At 36.6% G+C, this 14,629-nt stretch overlaps 1 protein-coding gene across 1 annotated transcript in view; it reads left to right on the forward strand.

Moving 5' to 3' along the window:
* Positions 1 to 14,629, forward strand: part of LOC150094792 (uncharacterized) — a 70,001-nt gene that overhangs the window by 34,302 nt on the left and 21,070 nt on the right. Inside the window, exon 3 of the mRNA XM_090411664.1 lies at positions 4,527 to 4,799. Within this exon, the coding sequence (XP_090267790.1) occupies positions 4,527 to 4,799 (273 nt within the window). The remainder of the gene's footprint in view (positions 1 to 4,526; positions 4,800 to 14,629) is intronic.

Below are 14,629 nucleotides of genomic sequence, written 5' to 3' on the forward strand. Positions count from 1 at the left end.
TGCCTCCACCTCTAGCAAAGCATTTGTCTCTACGGTAAGTGCTATAACTATTGATTCTGATTTTGTCACTTGGACGAAGATGTGTTTCATTTATGAGGATGATGTCTGCTTGAGTTTCTGCTGTAAACTCCTGCAGCTCCTGTAATTTGATAGATAAACCGTTTGCATTCCATGAAGCAATTTGTAATGATTTCGGTTTTCTTTTAGATTTATCCATTAAGAATTTCCATAAAGAGTGATTGTGTATGCCTTAAGATGATATCTTTGGCTTCTTGAGTTGGGTTGGTTTGTTGGAGTTCAGCAAGCATTTCACCTAAGTGGCTTGTTATGTTCAGTAGGATAGGTTTGTTGGTTTGCTGTGACTGCTTTGGTTTTGGGTCTTTTTGGAAGGTTGATCTTGTAACTTCAGCATACGATCTTCCATCCGTTGTGGAGACTATGGTTTGATGGGAAGACGCTTGTTCTTGAAGAGGTTTACTGGTTTTGAGTTGTAATTTTTGGTTTTGAGGAAATGCTATACAGCCCCTATAGTTTGCAGGGTGTGGTCCTCAGTAGTTTGCACACTTTGCTGGAAGTGTATGAGGTTTATGGCATTCATTTGATGCATGTTTGCCACCACATTTAACGCAACGAAATTCAGCCTTGCAGCATCGTTGGGCATGCCCAATCTTCTGGCATCTATGGCACTGAGTTGTAGTTGATTTATGTTTCAATGCCTCAACTTTTATGACTAGATCACAGATGGTTTGGAGATTGTATACCGTTTTTGATCTTTGCTTATTTCCACTAGAATTAGGGGATAGGGTGTTTTATCAGCTCTCCGCATTCGGCTGACTTTAATTGGGCTAAATCCCTTAAGTTGGAGGTCTGCAGTGAGGTCTTCTATTTGTAATGTTTCAGTTACTCCCCTTAACACTACTTTAAAATTTTTTTCACTGTTGAGTGCAAAAGTGTGATATGGCAAATTGTTGTTGTCTAGAAGTTTGGTCATTTTTCTGTAATCTGATGATGTTTTAGGTTGTATGCGAATCCCTTCTTCTGTGTTTGTGGCTTTAATGAAGGTGATATCTGAAGATTTCAGTGTGGATGCAACGGACGTCCAGTGCTCCTTGGCCCTTAGGACGACTGGGGTTACCCTTTCTTTAATTACATTATCTGGTTCTATCTCCACTGTTTTGGGTGTATCTGCAGTAGAGGAGATTTTCCTTTTCTTTTTGACTGTTTGAAATTCTGTGTTGGTTTCCAAAAACTGCGGAGTATTATCCTGAGATGCAGCATTCTCTGTATTCGTGGAGTGACTTGATTCTGGTTCAGTCAACATACTTCCTTCATTAGAATCATCCATCCTATCTTCTGTGACTGCTGTAGGGGGGATGTATCTAACAGCTTTACTTTCCCTGGCCAGTTGTCGCTCAAAAGTTTCCCTAATCTTAGGAATTCTTTGTAAACTTCTTCAAATATGCCTTCATTGAGAGGTTTGGTCATGATTGATAGAAGGCAACAACTCTATTAGAATAAAGTTTGAGAAGTGGGACCTAGAGCCCAATGTAAATATCCCGTAGATCAAATCGATCTACCAGCAAAGGTAGTAAATGTTTCACAGAATGAAGAACACTCACCCCTATATATAAATATCCCGTAGATCAAATCGATCTACCAGCATCAGTAGCAAATATTTTACAAAATAAATTTTTCTTCAGAAAATCATAACGACTATTTAAATCACTGATCACATATATAAACACTTGGCAACCGCCATTAAAAATGAAAATCACGTATCGACGAAAAAATTCTCGTCCCGATTTTCAGAGGTCTCAAATCTACTTCAGTGATTCGTCTTATATTAGAAGATTGGTGTTGAAGTATCCTAACCGCTACCTTTCTCCATCTTACTGTGTTATTCTTAGAAGTGCTGTTGAGTTAATTTGCATAATACTTTGTGCACATGTATATCAACATTATCTCTAATTTTATGCTTGCGCATGAAAAATATTTTGTGTATCAGATTCGATGTGTGCGCCTATACTGACACTAGCGAAAGCCACAAGCCACAAACTTTTAATTTGATATACCTGATATTGGTGAAATCTTTGTTAAATGCACGTGTACATTGTATGCTAAATATTTCTTTAAAAGCAAATATGTAAATACCCTCGCCATACCTAAGTATTTCACTAAGTGTAGCACTCATGTTCATTGACATTGGAATAGTTGGCTTGTGACTAGTGTGCCGCAGGGTTCTGTTCTTGGACTACTGCTATTTAATTTGTTCATTAACGATATAGGGAAGGATCTAAGAGGAACAGTTCATTTGTTCGCTGATGATGCAAAGTTGGGTTGGGCAATAGTGAATGCAGAAGATGTCAAAATCTTGCAGGATGATTTGGATAGATTGGAGTTCTGGGCTAAGGAGAATGGATGTCAATTTAATGTAACAAAATGTAAGGTTATGCATTTTGGGCTGAAAAGATTAGCAGCAGTATACCACATTGGTGGAACTGTACTCCAGGAGATTGATGAGGCCAGGGACTTGGGAGTGTTGGTAGATAGGGAGATGAAGTTTAGGGGGGCACATTGCAAAAGTGGCTAAATCAGCTCATCAACTCACTTGTTTGTTGAAAAATGCTTTGACGAGCAGAGACAAGCAAGTTATTGTTCCTCTGTACCGAGCCTTGATAAGACCTCATCTAGACTACTGTGCCCTGATTTGGTCACCTAGGTTTCTTCTTGATGGGGAGGAGGTGGAGAGGATCCAGAGGCGAGTGACCAAGATGACAGCAGGTCTATGAAATGAACCTTATGAAATCAGGTTGAAGATCTGTGGGTTGCGGAAATTGGTTGATATTCCCGTTGATAGATGTTTCTTTGCAATTTTACACTATGGATATAGTGTAAAATTTTACAATGGATATAATCACTCTATATTGCATACTTTTGTTACAGTTATTACATACATTTGTTTACATATGATACGTTACTTACATTTGTTTACATATGATACATTACATACATTTGTTTATGTATAATACATACATAACATACATTGGTTTACATGTGATACTTACATTACTTGCATTTGGTTACATATGATACATCTTGGATGAGAACTAATTTCTCTGCTTTCATCCTCAAAGCTTTTATGTAAGCTTATCTGAGGTTGACACCACTTGGTTATTATTTATTGGATTTTTTTTGCTATGTTGGGAAGCTACAAAATCTGTGATTGAGAAATTCGCGCGTTCGTGCACACACACAATAATAATAATAAGTAGGTGAATATGAAGCACTCTAACACCTCGGGAAAAGAATAAGTACTGCCCTGTCTGTGTAGCTCAGTGGAAGTGGCGTTTATACTCCATAGCGCTTGATCGCCAAAGGAAGATCCAGGTTCAAATATAGTCACCGATTACAGGTACATTTTCTAAGCCTTTCTTTGACCGGTTTCTGAGTTTGTCAATTTATGGTACAGATAAGCAGGTTTTTTTCTCCCAGAAACTCAGGTTTTTCGTCTCGTAAACTCAAGAAAATCGACTGTAGAATCCACACTATCTTAGACAATAAATATATAGTATTAGGATTAGGGACCATGAGATGGCGGCAGTTGTCATACGCCTCTCTTCACCAGACGGCAGATATTGTTAGTGATAGTCTTGGGCCACCTATCTCTAATTGGAATCCAGTGGAGTTCGAACTTTCCATCCACCCGTCCTGTTAGTCTTTGAAAAGTTAGATACTAAAACTGCCTCGCCTACTCCCTGTAAGGGAATCAAAGGCGTTGGTGGCGGTTCAAAAATCGGTGACTGTAAATGAGAAATTCTGAAAGCAAAAATTTTGTGTGCGCAGTTACTAGGCTTGTGCGTTCCACTTTTTTTTTACTATTGTGTACACAGGCGTGCGCACAGCTTAAAGGGAACAATGTATATAATTTACAGTATGTGTGTGATCCAAGATAATGATAATAACAACAATGAAAAATATTTTTTGGTTAAGACTCCACAGTACTTTCAATACATTAACTGCAGAAAATTTGCTTGCATTATTTTTTAATTCACTGATATTTCTGATTATCCCCTATGAGCTTGATTTTTATATTATTATATTCAGAACTATAGAACTATGAGCCTGATTGTTACTGGTTGATTGGCTGGCTTAAATTAGTACTGAAAGAATTTTATATTTTTATTTATTTATTTTTATTTTTTGGGAGGAAACCCTAAGTTCTCAGAAATTCAGAATTTAGTGGTCAATAACATTGCTATTATTGTTCACTTAGGCTTAAACACACACATGCACACTATATATATATATATTTAAAACTCGCCCCCCCCATACACATATATGTAGTATCTATCTATCTATCTATCTATCTATCTATCTATATATATATATATATATATATATATATATATATATATATATATATATATATATATATATATGTGTGTGTGTGTGTGTGTGTGTGTGTGTGTGTATATATTACAGCAGAAAAATTTGTAATAATTACTGGAAATCATTTTTGATTTCAGATTTATCCTGGAAAATATTGTGCGCCATAAAAATGGTGACTTTGTTGCTGACACAGATACAGTTCAAGTGTATGACATATTTCATGAAATGATTCCACATGAAGGTGACTCTTTATTTCCAGGAGGATTATTAAATGACATTGAAAGTTGCTCAATGTATTTCATGCTGTCTTATGGAATTGACAATGCATTCAGACCAGAGATTGACAATAATGATGATGTAGTTTATTCAGTTCCACTGAAAGAAGATTCATTCCAAGGTAATCAGAAGAGGTATGTATGTTCTGTTAATAATACTTATAAGTTTAATTTTTTTATAATTATTATTATAATAAACAGACTTTCACTGAGTCAATAGACTCATTGTGGAATGTGTCACTAAACCAGCAAAATATGTCATATATTATTATTATTATTATTATGGGCTACTCCATGGAGTCCTTAGAACTCATCGAGGTAGGCCCTAATGTCATGCTAAGCACTATCCAATGTTTGTGCAGTATCTGTCATAGTTTGCTTTGAACTCATTCACAGTCATGACACCCACAACAGACTCTGGCAACCTATTCCACTCAGTCACCACTCTTCAAGCAAAAAATCTAGTTCTAACATCCATGCTAACTACATTCTTGCTCAGTTTCCCAGGATGACCCCTAGTTCTCCCACCACCAGACCTGTTCTGAAAACTTTCTTCTGTGTTAATCTTGTAAAAACTCTTAGTAATTTGTATGTCTCATTCATATCACCCCTTTCCCACCTGTCAACAAATTTCTGTAATCTACAAATCCTCAACATGTTCTTGTAAAGTTCATCCCATAGACCTGCTACCATTTTGGTCACTTGTCTCTGGATTCTCTCCACTTCTTTCTCATTGCCAAGAAAACCCAGGGGTGACCAGATCTACCCGCAGTAGTCAAGATAGATCTTATCCAGGCTCAATAAAGAAGAATAATAATAAGCTTGTATGTGCATCAAAGTATTCTTCATTAACTAAGTAATCCGATGAGTTGCTTGAGCCACTTTTGCTATGTGCCCTCTAAACTTTAACTTCCTATCCACTAACACTCCCAAATCTCTGGCTTCATCAATTTCCTGGGGTACAGTTCCATCAGTGTGATATGGAGCTGGTAATCTTTTTAGACCAAAATGCATAACCTCACACTTTGCCACATTAAACTGATATCCATTCTCCTTTGCCCAGACTGACAGTTTATCCAAATCAACCCGCAAAATTTTAACATCATCAGTATTAACTATTGCTCTACCCAATTTTGCATTATTGGCAAACAACTCAACAGTTCCTTTCAGATCCTTTCTTATATAATTAATGTAAAAATTAAACAGTAGTGGCCCTAGAACAGAGCCATGTGGCAAGCCACTGGTCACAGGCATTCTTCTGGTCTTTAGTCCTGAATAAACTACTCTCTGATATCTTTTTATCAACCACCCTCTTATCTGCCTCACCAACCCTGTATCCATCTCCATGTGTTTCAGTTTATTGATTAGAATTCTATGTGAAATTCTGTCAAAGGTGTTTGCAAAGTCCAACAGTGTGACTGTAAATCGATTATCTTTATCCAACTCAGTTGTCATTATGCTCCTTCACATTCGCATCACATGACAGTGGCAGTCCATTCACCAGCCACACTGTGTGTTTAAAAATCTACTCATTCCTTGCTTGCTACTATTACAACTTTCAAGTATGGTTTCTCTTCCATTTTCGTTCTCTTTCTATACCCTATAAATAATACTGTTTAATGCCGTCTTCTTTTCCAGCACTTCCAGTTGGAATCAAGATCTGAAACTCTGAGCACACATATAAGATTTTGAATGAATACTAGAACAATTTTAAAACTTATATGTGTGCTTAGAGTTTCATATCTTTTTATCAGTCACATTTATTAAATCTACATGTACAAGTTGCAAAACCAATAACTGAAGATCACTATACAGTATATATGGAAGATTGCTATAAATGAATGAGGAGAAAGCAGGAACCTGTTGAAACAGCTAGAAGTTATGGATAAAACAGTGCGAGGAATGCTTTTTCAAAGAATAGAAGGAAAACAGTGAAAGAGGCAGGAGATGAAAAGTTGATCTTGTAAGTTTAACTGCATGAATATCAGCCATCAAATATTCATGCTTTTACCTATCCAGACTGAAGTAGAGGAATAATGGTGGCCAGTTCAGTGGAGTACAATTCATGAACATACCTAGAAAAGGCATGAGGCAGAACTGATATCTATGAGAAAGTGATTCAAGTGCATTTATGATATAGGGATCATCCACACGTTCAGATCTTTTTTATCATTCACATTTATTAAATTCACATGTACAGGTTGCAAAACCAATAACTGAAGATTGCTATAAATGAATAAGGAGAAAGCATTCCTATTACAATCATCAGCCAAAACATGCCCGACTTGGACGTCACCTGGATGAACAAGGTCCACAACGCCAATCGAACGATCGGTGTGTTGGATCGAAAAGTGGAATACCGAAACAGAAACTGAAACTAACAGAACTACTATCAGTAAGAACATGGAATGTACAGACACTTTGGATGTCAGGAAAGCTAAAACTACTTCGTGAGGATATGAAGAGATATCGGTGGGATATACTAGGACTGGTGGAGATGCGATGAACATCATGGAGAGATAAATGGATGCGAAGTCATATGGTCAGGGCATAACACCAAGCACGAAGCAGGAGTTGGCTTCCTTCTTAACAAAAGAGCTAGAAAGGCATTGTTAGGCTACAAACCAGTCAATGAACAAATCATAGTAGCAAGATTTCAAGCAAAACCATTTAATATATCAAGAGTCCAGATATATGCACCCACATCTGACAGCACAGATGAGGATATTAACTTATTTTACAAAGATCTGACAAAGACAATAGAAACAATACCAAGCAAGATGTGCTAATTAATGAAGGAGATTGAAATGCCAAAGTCAGAATGGATAATGATGGTTGGGAAAGCATCGTGGGAAAATATGGTTTCAGAGAAAGAAATGAACTAGATGAAAAAATGTTAGAATTTGCAGTGGCCCATGAGATGATGATCTGTAACACAAGATTAAAACAAAAGAACTGTAGAAAATGGACGTGGTGATGAATACGATTAAAAGAAGATGGATAACATCAGTACAGAGTGTCGAACTTTTCAAGGAGCGGATATAGACTCGGATCAAAGTTTAGTGATTGCAGACATCAAGTTGAAATTAAAAAGAAAATATAAACCCCATCATCAGAAACGAAAAGATACAGCATGAATAAGTGAAGCAGAAATAGGAAGAAGGTATAGAACAGTATTAGAAGAGAAACTTAAAAGTGATAAAAGAAAAAATTCTTTTATCACTTTTACAAAGAAAAAAATTTGAATCTAAGAGTGAAAGGAGTAATGAAGGCGATAGAAGATGCAGTTGAAGAAACAGTATCAGAAGAAGAGAAGATCAAGAAGAAGTGGATTAGACAAGAGACACTGAAGTTAGTACAGGAGAAAAGAATGTTGAAGATAAGAAGGGATACATCAGAACAAATAGAAGAGCAATATGAAAGAAAGTGTAATGAGGTGAAAAAAGCAGTCAGAATGGATAAGATGAAATGGTTAGAAGCCCAGTGCAATAATATAGTACAGCACTATGGAGAGCGTCTGCACGGTTAGCCTAGTGGCTTTGCGCTTCGCAACCATATGTCTGGGGAAGAAGTGTCCTAGGTTCGATTCCCGTCGGAGATGTGAGGAGCTGAAGGATCTTCCTCAGCCATAGCCAAGTTAGCCGGTCTTGGGCGCGGGCAGTAGGGTTTTTTCTGCCAGTTTATCTGGTGTTTTTCATCCCGCAAGCAGGCAAACCAGCCCCGTGAACACACAGGGATACAGCCAAGAATACCTTGAGGCATAGGAGTGACCATTCTATCCTCGTATTTCGGTTATGAAATCCAAGCATGCTTGGAAGGCTGTGGGCCTTAAAGGCCTGTTAAAGCCATTGGGATAGATAGAATAGACTATGGAGAGCATAAAACTAGGGAGGTGAACAAAATGATTAGAACCATTAATAGAAGGTGGCAACCAAAACAGACAACAATTAAAGATAAAAAAGGCAAAGTATTGATGGATAAAGATAAAATTGTACAACAGTGGACAAGATACTGTAGTGAGTTATATGAAGAAAAACTAGGAAACTGGGAAACTGACTGAAGAATTGAAGCAGATATCACCACCATGTAATGAGTATGATATGGACATTTTAAGAGGAAAGGTAGAAAAAGCAATAGGATGGTTAAAACACAACAAGAGCCCAGCTAATGATAACATCACTGGAGAAATAATTAAACATGATGGTGAAAGTATGGTTACAGAAATGCACTAACTATGTAATATGGTATGGAAAGAAGGAAAAATGCCAGAGGAGTGGGTGAAATTTATATTAATGACATTATACAAGAAAGGAAATAAGCTAGAAAGTAAAAGTTATAGAACAATTGCCTTGACAAGTCATCTTGGTAAGGTGATGATGATGATATTGACAGAAACATTGAGAACACAATTGGAATCATACCTTGCAGATGAGCAAGCAGGATTTAGAAAAGATAGAACTACGATTCAACAGATTTTGACAATGCGGTTAATAGCAGAGAAAGCTAGGAGAAAAAACAAAAACACATATGCTTACTTTGTTGATTTTCAGAAGGCATTTGACAGTATCGACCAGAAAGTGACTTTAGCAGTGCTAGAATCCTATGGAATTGAAAAAAAAACTAATAGCTATATTAAAAGATGTTATGAGAATGCAGTTGCAGTAGTTAAAATAGGTAATGATTTGGGGAAAGGGTTTAAAATACTAGACAGGTGGACCCAATATCACCAAGCATTTTCATCGCACATTTAGAAAGAGCAATTGATAAAATGAAGGAAGATGCTAAATGAACATCAGTGCATGAAATGATAATTAACAATCTGAGGTTTGCAGATGACATTATTATTATTGAAGAAGGCGAAAGAGAACTACAAAAAACATTGAAACTGTTAAATGAGGAAGGGAAAAGATTTGGACTTGTTATGAATTGGAAAAAAGAAAGACAACGGTATTTGGTGAGAAGAACATGAAACAAAAGATACAAACGGATGGAATTGATATAGAAAATGCAGAACGATTGACATATTTAGGAAGTAAAATGACATATAATTTGGACTGTAAAAAAGAAATAAAGATCAGGATTGCAAAGAGAAGAACAAATCTGAAGGCCATGGATAACATCTGGAAAAGTAAAGTGATCAGCCTGCAAATAAAACTAAGAGTACTGGAAACATGCATCTTTAGCGGTGAATCTAAGGAGAACCAAAGGAGAATCTAATGCAGAAGATTATAAAATGCGAGCTGCAATTATTTGGACACATCTGCAGAATGAGTGAGGACCGGAAGATAAAGACATTCATGTTTGGTATTATGGATGGTGTAAACAGAAGAGGTAGACCATACAGAGAATGGATAGACGACATGAAGGACTGGTGTGGAATGGGTGTACAGAAACTGCAGCACTGTGCACTGGACAAAGAAAGGTGGAAGAAGATAGTGAAGGAGGCATCGGACACCAACGGGCAGTGAGCCCATGGTTCGTGATGATGATGATCATCTACAGTATAATTATCCAATTAGCCATGAGGGATGAAATATAAACTTTATGATTTGTATCCATGTTATTTTAATGTTTCCTCAGTTTCAGTAATGAACTTTGCATCCATGTTTTGATTGTTGATCGATGTTTCTTTGAACACATAATGGTTGGTAGGGTGATTAAGAAGACTACACCACTCTTCACAAACATTATTTTAAATGTGTGTGTGTGTGTGTGTGTGTGTGTGTGTGTGTGTGTGTGTGTGTGTGTGTGTGTGTGTGTGTGTGTGTGTGTGTGAGTGTGATATTCTAAGATTGGGAAGATTTGGAATTAATATAGTGCAGCTATACAAGTGACAAGTATTGAGCAAAAAACCAAGATTTCTGGAAGCTGAGAAGCCTATGGATGTGATTTGTGTCAGGTCTGGGATTTCTCTTCAGACAAGATCAGAAGAGAAGTCTGATCTTGTTTAGGGATCTGATATTATCAAAGATAAGAGGAGATGCAATGAGATATTTGTGAGAAATAAGACAGGGTTGTATTGTGGCGGCACCTCGAAGTTTACAATGTTGTCACTATCCAATTAGAGAATGAGATCAATGTTTAGAGCATTACTTTTGGAAGATCTTATGGCTTGGAAACCTTGAATATATATACAAGGTTTATTGGATGAAGAAGAGGAATCTGCTCTGTTGTTTGACATATATTTTCTAAACCAAAATCACACATGCTGACTACTTCTGGTGAGTGGAATGCATTGTCAAAGTGCATTGTGATTGCAGGGAGTGTAAATAACTTCAAAATTATATGTTGACTCCATGGAGGTTACCAGAATAATAATAATTATTATTATAGTTAAACTGCAAAGCTATAATACCATCCACTACCATTGTTTTTTGTCCATTTCACTTTTTAGCAAGAAAAGATTTGTGATATAAAAATTTCCAATATGATGTATAAATGTGCTCAAAATAAATTATAGAAAATTGTGAAAATGCATATGAATATCAAAGTTGTGTTAAGCCTTAGTGATGCAAGACTTATGGACATATTTGTGTAAATTTTCTCTTACTAAAACTGTTGGTGGGAAAAGTACATATGACTATTTTTCATATCCTTTTTCAGTATCTACTACTTGGGTCAGGAGCATATGATTCTCTCTCTCTCTCTTGCTCTCTCACACACACACACACACACACACACACACACACACACACACACACACACACACACACACACACACACACACACACACACACACACACACACACACACACAAAACACTTAACTTGGAAGCAAAATTAACATCTCATTCACAAATACTTTATCCTGATGAAACAGAGAGTAACAAAAGAGTTAAAAAGAAAACAAAAGATTCATGGGTTTGGAGGAAAACAGGTAGGTTATGATGAAGACAGTTCAAGGTGGAAAGAGGAGTTACAGCTAAGAGTGATATAGATTGGACAGGTTACAAGCCCAATATGAACTATAAAATGCCAGGTGTATTAGAAACACTCCTAGCATTTTACTATTAGAAATGAATTGTTTGCTGATGATGCTGAATTAAGAAAAGCAGTGTATTGTACAAGAGGATTTGAATAGGCTGATAAATTGGGCTAAAGAATGGGAATATTACTTCAACATATGTTATTATTATTGTTATACAGTATCTTCATGGAGTCAGAAAATTCATTAAGAGAGATCCATTTGCACACTAGCCATTATTCACATACTCGCTATCTATCAAACCTCTCCTTAAAACTCATTCACTGATGAAGCACTTAAAACCACATCCAGTAACCCATTCCGTCCACTCACCACCCTCCAAGCAAAAAATCTAGTCGGAACTCTCTTACTAACCACACTCTTACACAGTTTCCATGGGTGACTCCTCATTCTTTCCATTCTTGCCATATACTGAAAAATCTTCATTGTGAATTCTATAAACCTCCTATAATAACTTTTAAATCCTTCTATCATGCCTCTTGTTTTTTGCCTATCAGCTAGTTTTTGAAGCCCACAGACCGATCCATTCTCATAGGAAGCATTCCATAGACCTGACAAGTTTGATCACTCATCTTATTAGAGCCTTATATAGGGGAAAAATAACTTCTCTATCCCAGCTTGTTAGTGTTCTTCAACAACCATGTAATCTGATGTGCTGTTTTTACTACCTTTGCAATATGCCCTCTAAACTTCATCTCCCTGTCCACAATCACACCCAAGTCCCTTGCCTCATCAATTTCCTGCAGTTTATTTCCATCAATATAGTACACAGCTTCTGATCTCTTTCCAAAGTGTATCACCTTACACTTGGCCACATTAAACTGGCAGCCATTTACTTTTTTTTTGCCCATTTGCCCATATTGTTAATTGATTTAGGTCTTATGTAGGATCTCTGCATCATCTTCATTTATCATTGCTCTTCCCAGTTTAGCTTCAACTGATTAGTTCCTGTTAAATCATTTCCTATATTATTCATGTACAAATTAAACAACAAAATATCAAGTACTGAGTCCTCTGATACACCACTGTCATCTACCTTCTCCTGGACTCAACTTATCCATAAACCACTCTTTGATATCTGTTCATTAGCTATCCTCTAATCCAGGGGTCTCCAAACTATGGCCCGCAGGTCACATGCGACCCACGATATGATTTTATCCGGCCTGCCAATTGGACTAATTTTTCAATAAGAATCCGCAAAAAAACACAGGGTGTTGATAGATTTCAAATGCATTAATTAAAATTGTGTTCAAAATATATTCTTGAATAGCAAAAAGTAACCATAATCCAAGTTACGGTCTTTCTGACTAAAAGGTCGGTTAAAATGGACTAATGAAGAAAAAAAAATTTGAATTTTACAAAATTTTACAAGCAAATTTGAAGAAATTTGCTTGTAAATTTATCTCTATTTTTGGGACAATGTATCTTTGCAAACAAACTTTTCCCCGAATGAAATATATCAAGTCAAAATACAGGGCAAATTTATCTGATGAACATTTGAAATCTCTACTTGTAATTAGCACTTCAAAATTTGAACCTGAGTTTAATAAGATTTTAAAAACACAAACACAGTTACATCATTCACATTAATGGTTTTATTATAATTTGTGATAAAAATATGAGAATTTGCTGGTAGTGTTCGTTGTCATTAATATATGATAATTTAATCTCACATACTCTGTAATCAGTTTTTATCTGCTTTCAATAAAACTCATATATCTAGTTCTAGAGTTTTTTTTTACTACAGCCCGCTGAACAGTGCTGAAGTACCCAATGTGGCCCTCATGACGAAAAGTTTGGAGACCACTGCTCTAATTCAAACTACTGGATTCATATTCACTCATCCCCATTTGCTCCAATTTATGGAACAGAAGTGTATGTGGAATCCTGTCAAATGCTTTTGCAAAGTCTAGCAATATTACTGAGTAGCTATTTCCCTTATCTAACTCCATTGTCACTTGATTATAAAAAGTAAGTAAATTACTAAAGCAAGATCTACCCTTCACAAAACCAAGTTGTCTTTTATTATATTCCTGTCCACCCAGTCCTGAATTCTGTCTTTTACCAAATTTTTTCAATACTTTAGCCACTACTCCTGAGATGCTGATAGGCATATGATTTGCTTCTTTTGTCTTGGAGCTTCCTTTTTGCAATGGAACTATTTTGTTGCTCTCTTTCCACTCCACTGGCACCTTCTCGGTACTGAAGCTTAAATTAAGCAGTTTGGTCAGAGTAGCTGATAAATCCCTTGCACATTCTTGTAATACACAAATGGATATGCCATCTAATCCCATGGCTGTGTGTGCATTGAGGTTCTGCTATATTTTAAGCACCTCTTCTTCAATCTCTGTTCTCCCACTAGTCAGTGTCACATCTGGCATTGCAACATCAACATCTAGATGGCACATCCTCCTTCAAAATTCCCACTCAGTAATTCAGATATCTGGTTTGCTTCTGTCACCTCCTCACCAGTACTTTTTAGTCATCCTTCTATAGTTATTTCTCCTTTTATTTGCCATATATCAAAAACACTCTTTAGGATTTCTTTTGACCTCATCAGCTAGTTATTTCACATAATTAATTAGCTTTGGCCTTCTTTACCACACAGGTCAACTCTCTCTTTCCTGCACATAACATTGCTCATGGGCATGCTGATCACCTTTTTCTTTATAATCCTTCCACAACTTTTCTCTTTGTCTGCAACTTTTGCTTAATGAAGTTATTCATCCATCTAATTTCTACCTGATTTATCCTGCTAACTCTGGGTATACATTCTGATTCTGCTTTCTTCAAACACACCTTGACCATCTCCCAAACACCACGAACATCTCTCCCTCCAAATTCTTATGTCATGTCACTGTTGAAAGCTGACTCCTCATCTTGTCATAATTCACCTTATCTCAGTTTGTCACTGATTACCAAATGTAAGTCATGTACTTTGGCCAGTGGACAAAGCAAGAGAAGTGTAGCTCTTCCTCTAA

Source organism: Typopeltis vanoorti, chromosome 21 (assembly GCF_054136105.1).
Source record: "Typopeltis vanoorti isolate ZY-2024b chromosome 21, IOZ_Tvanoo_1.0, whole genome shotgun sequence".
NCBI lineage: Eukaryota > Metazoa > Arthropoda > Arachnida > Uropygi > Thelyphonidae > Typopeltis > Typopeltis vanoorti.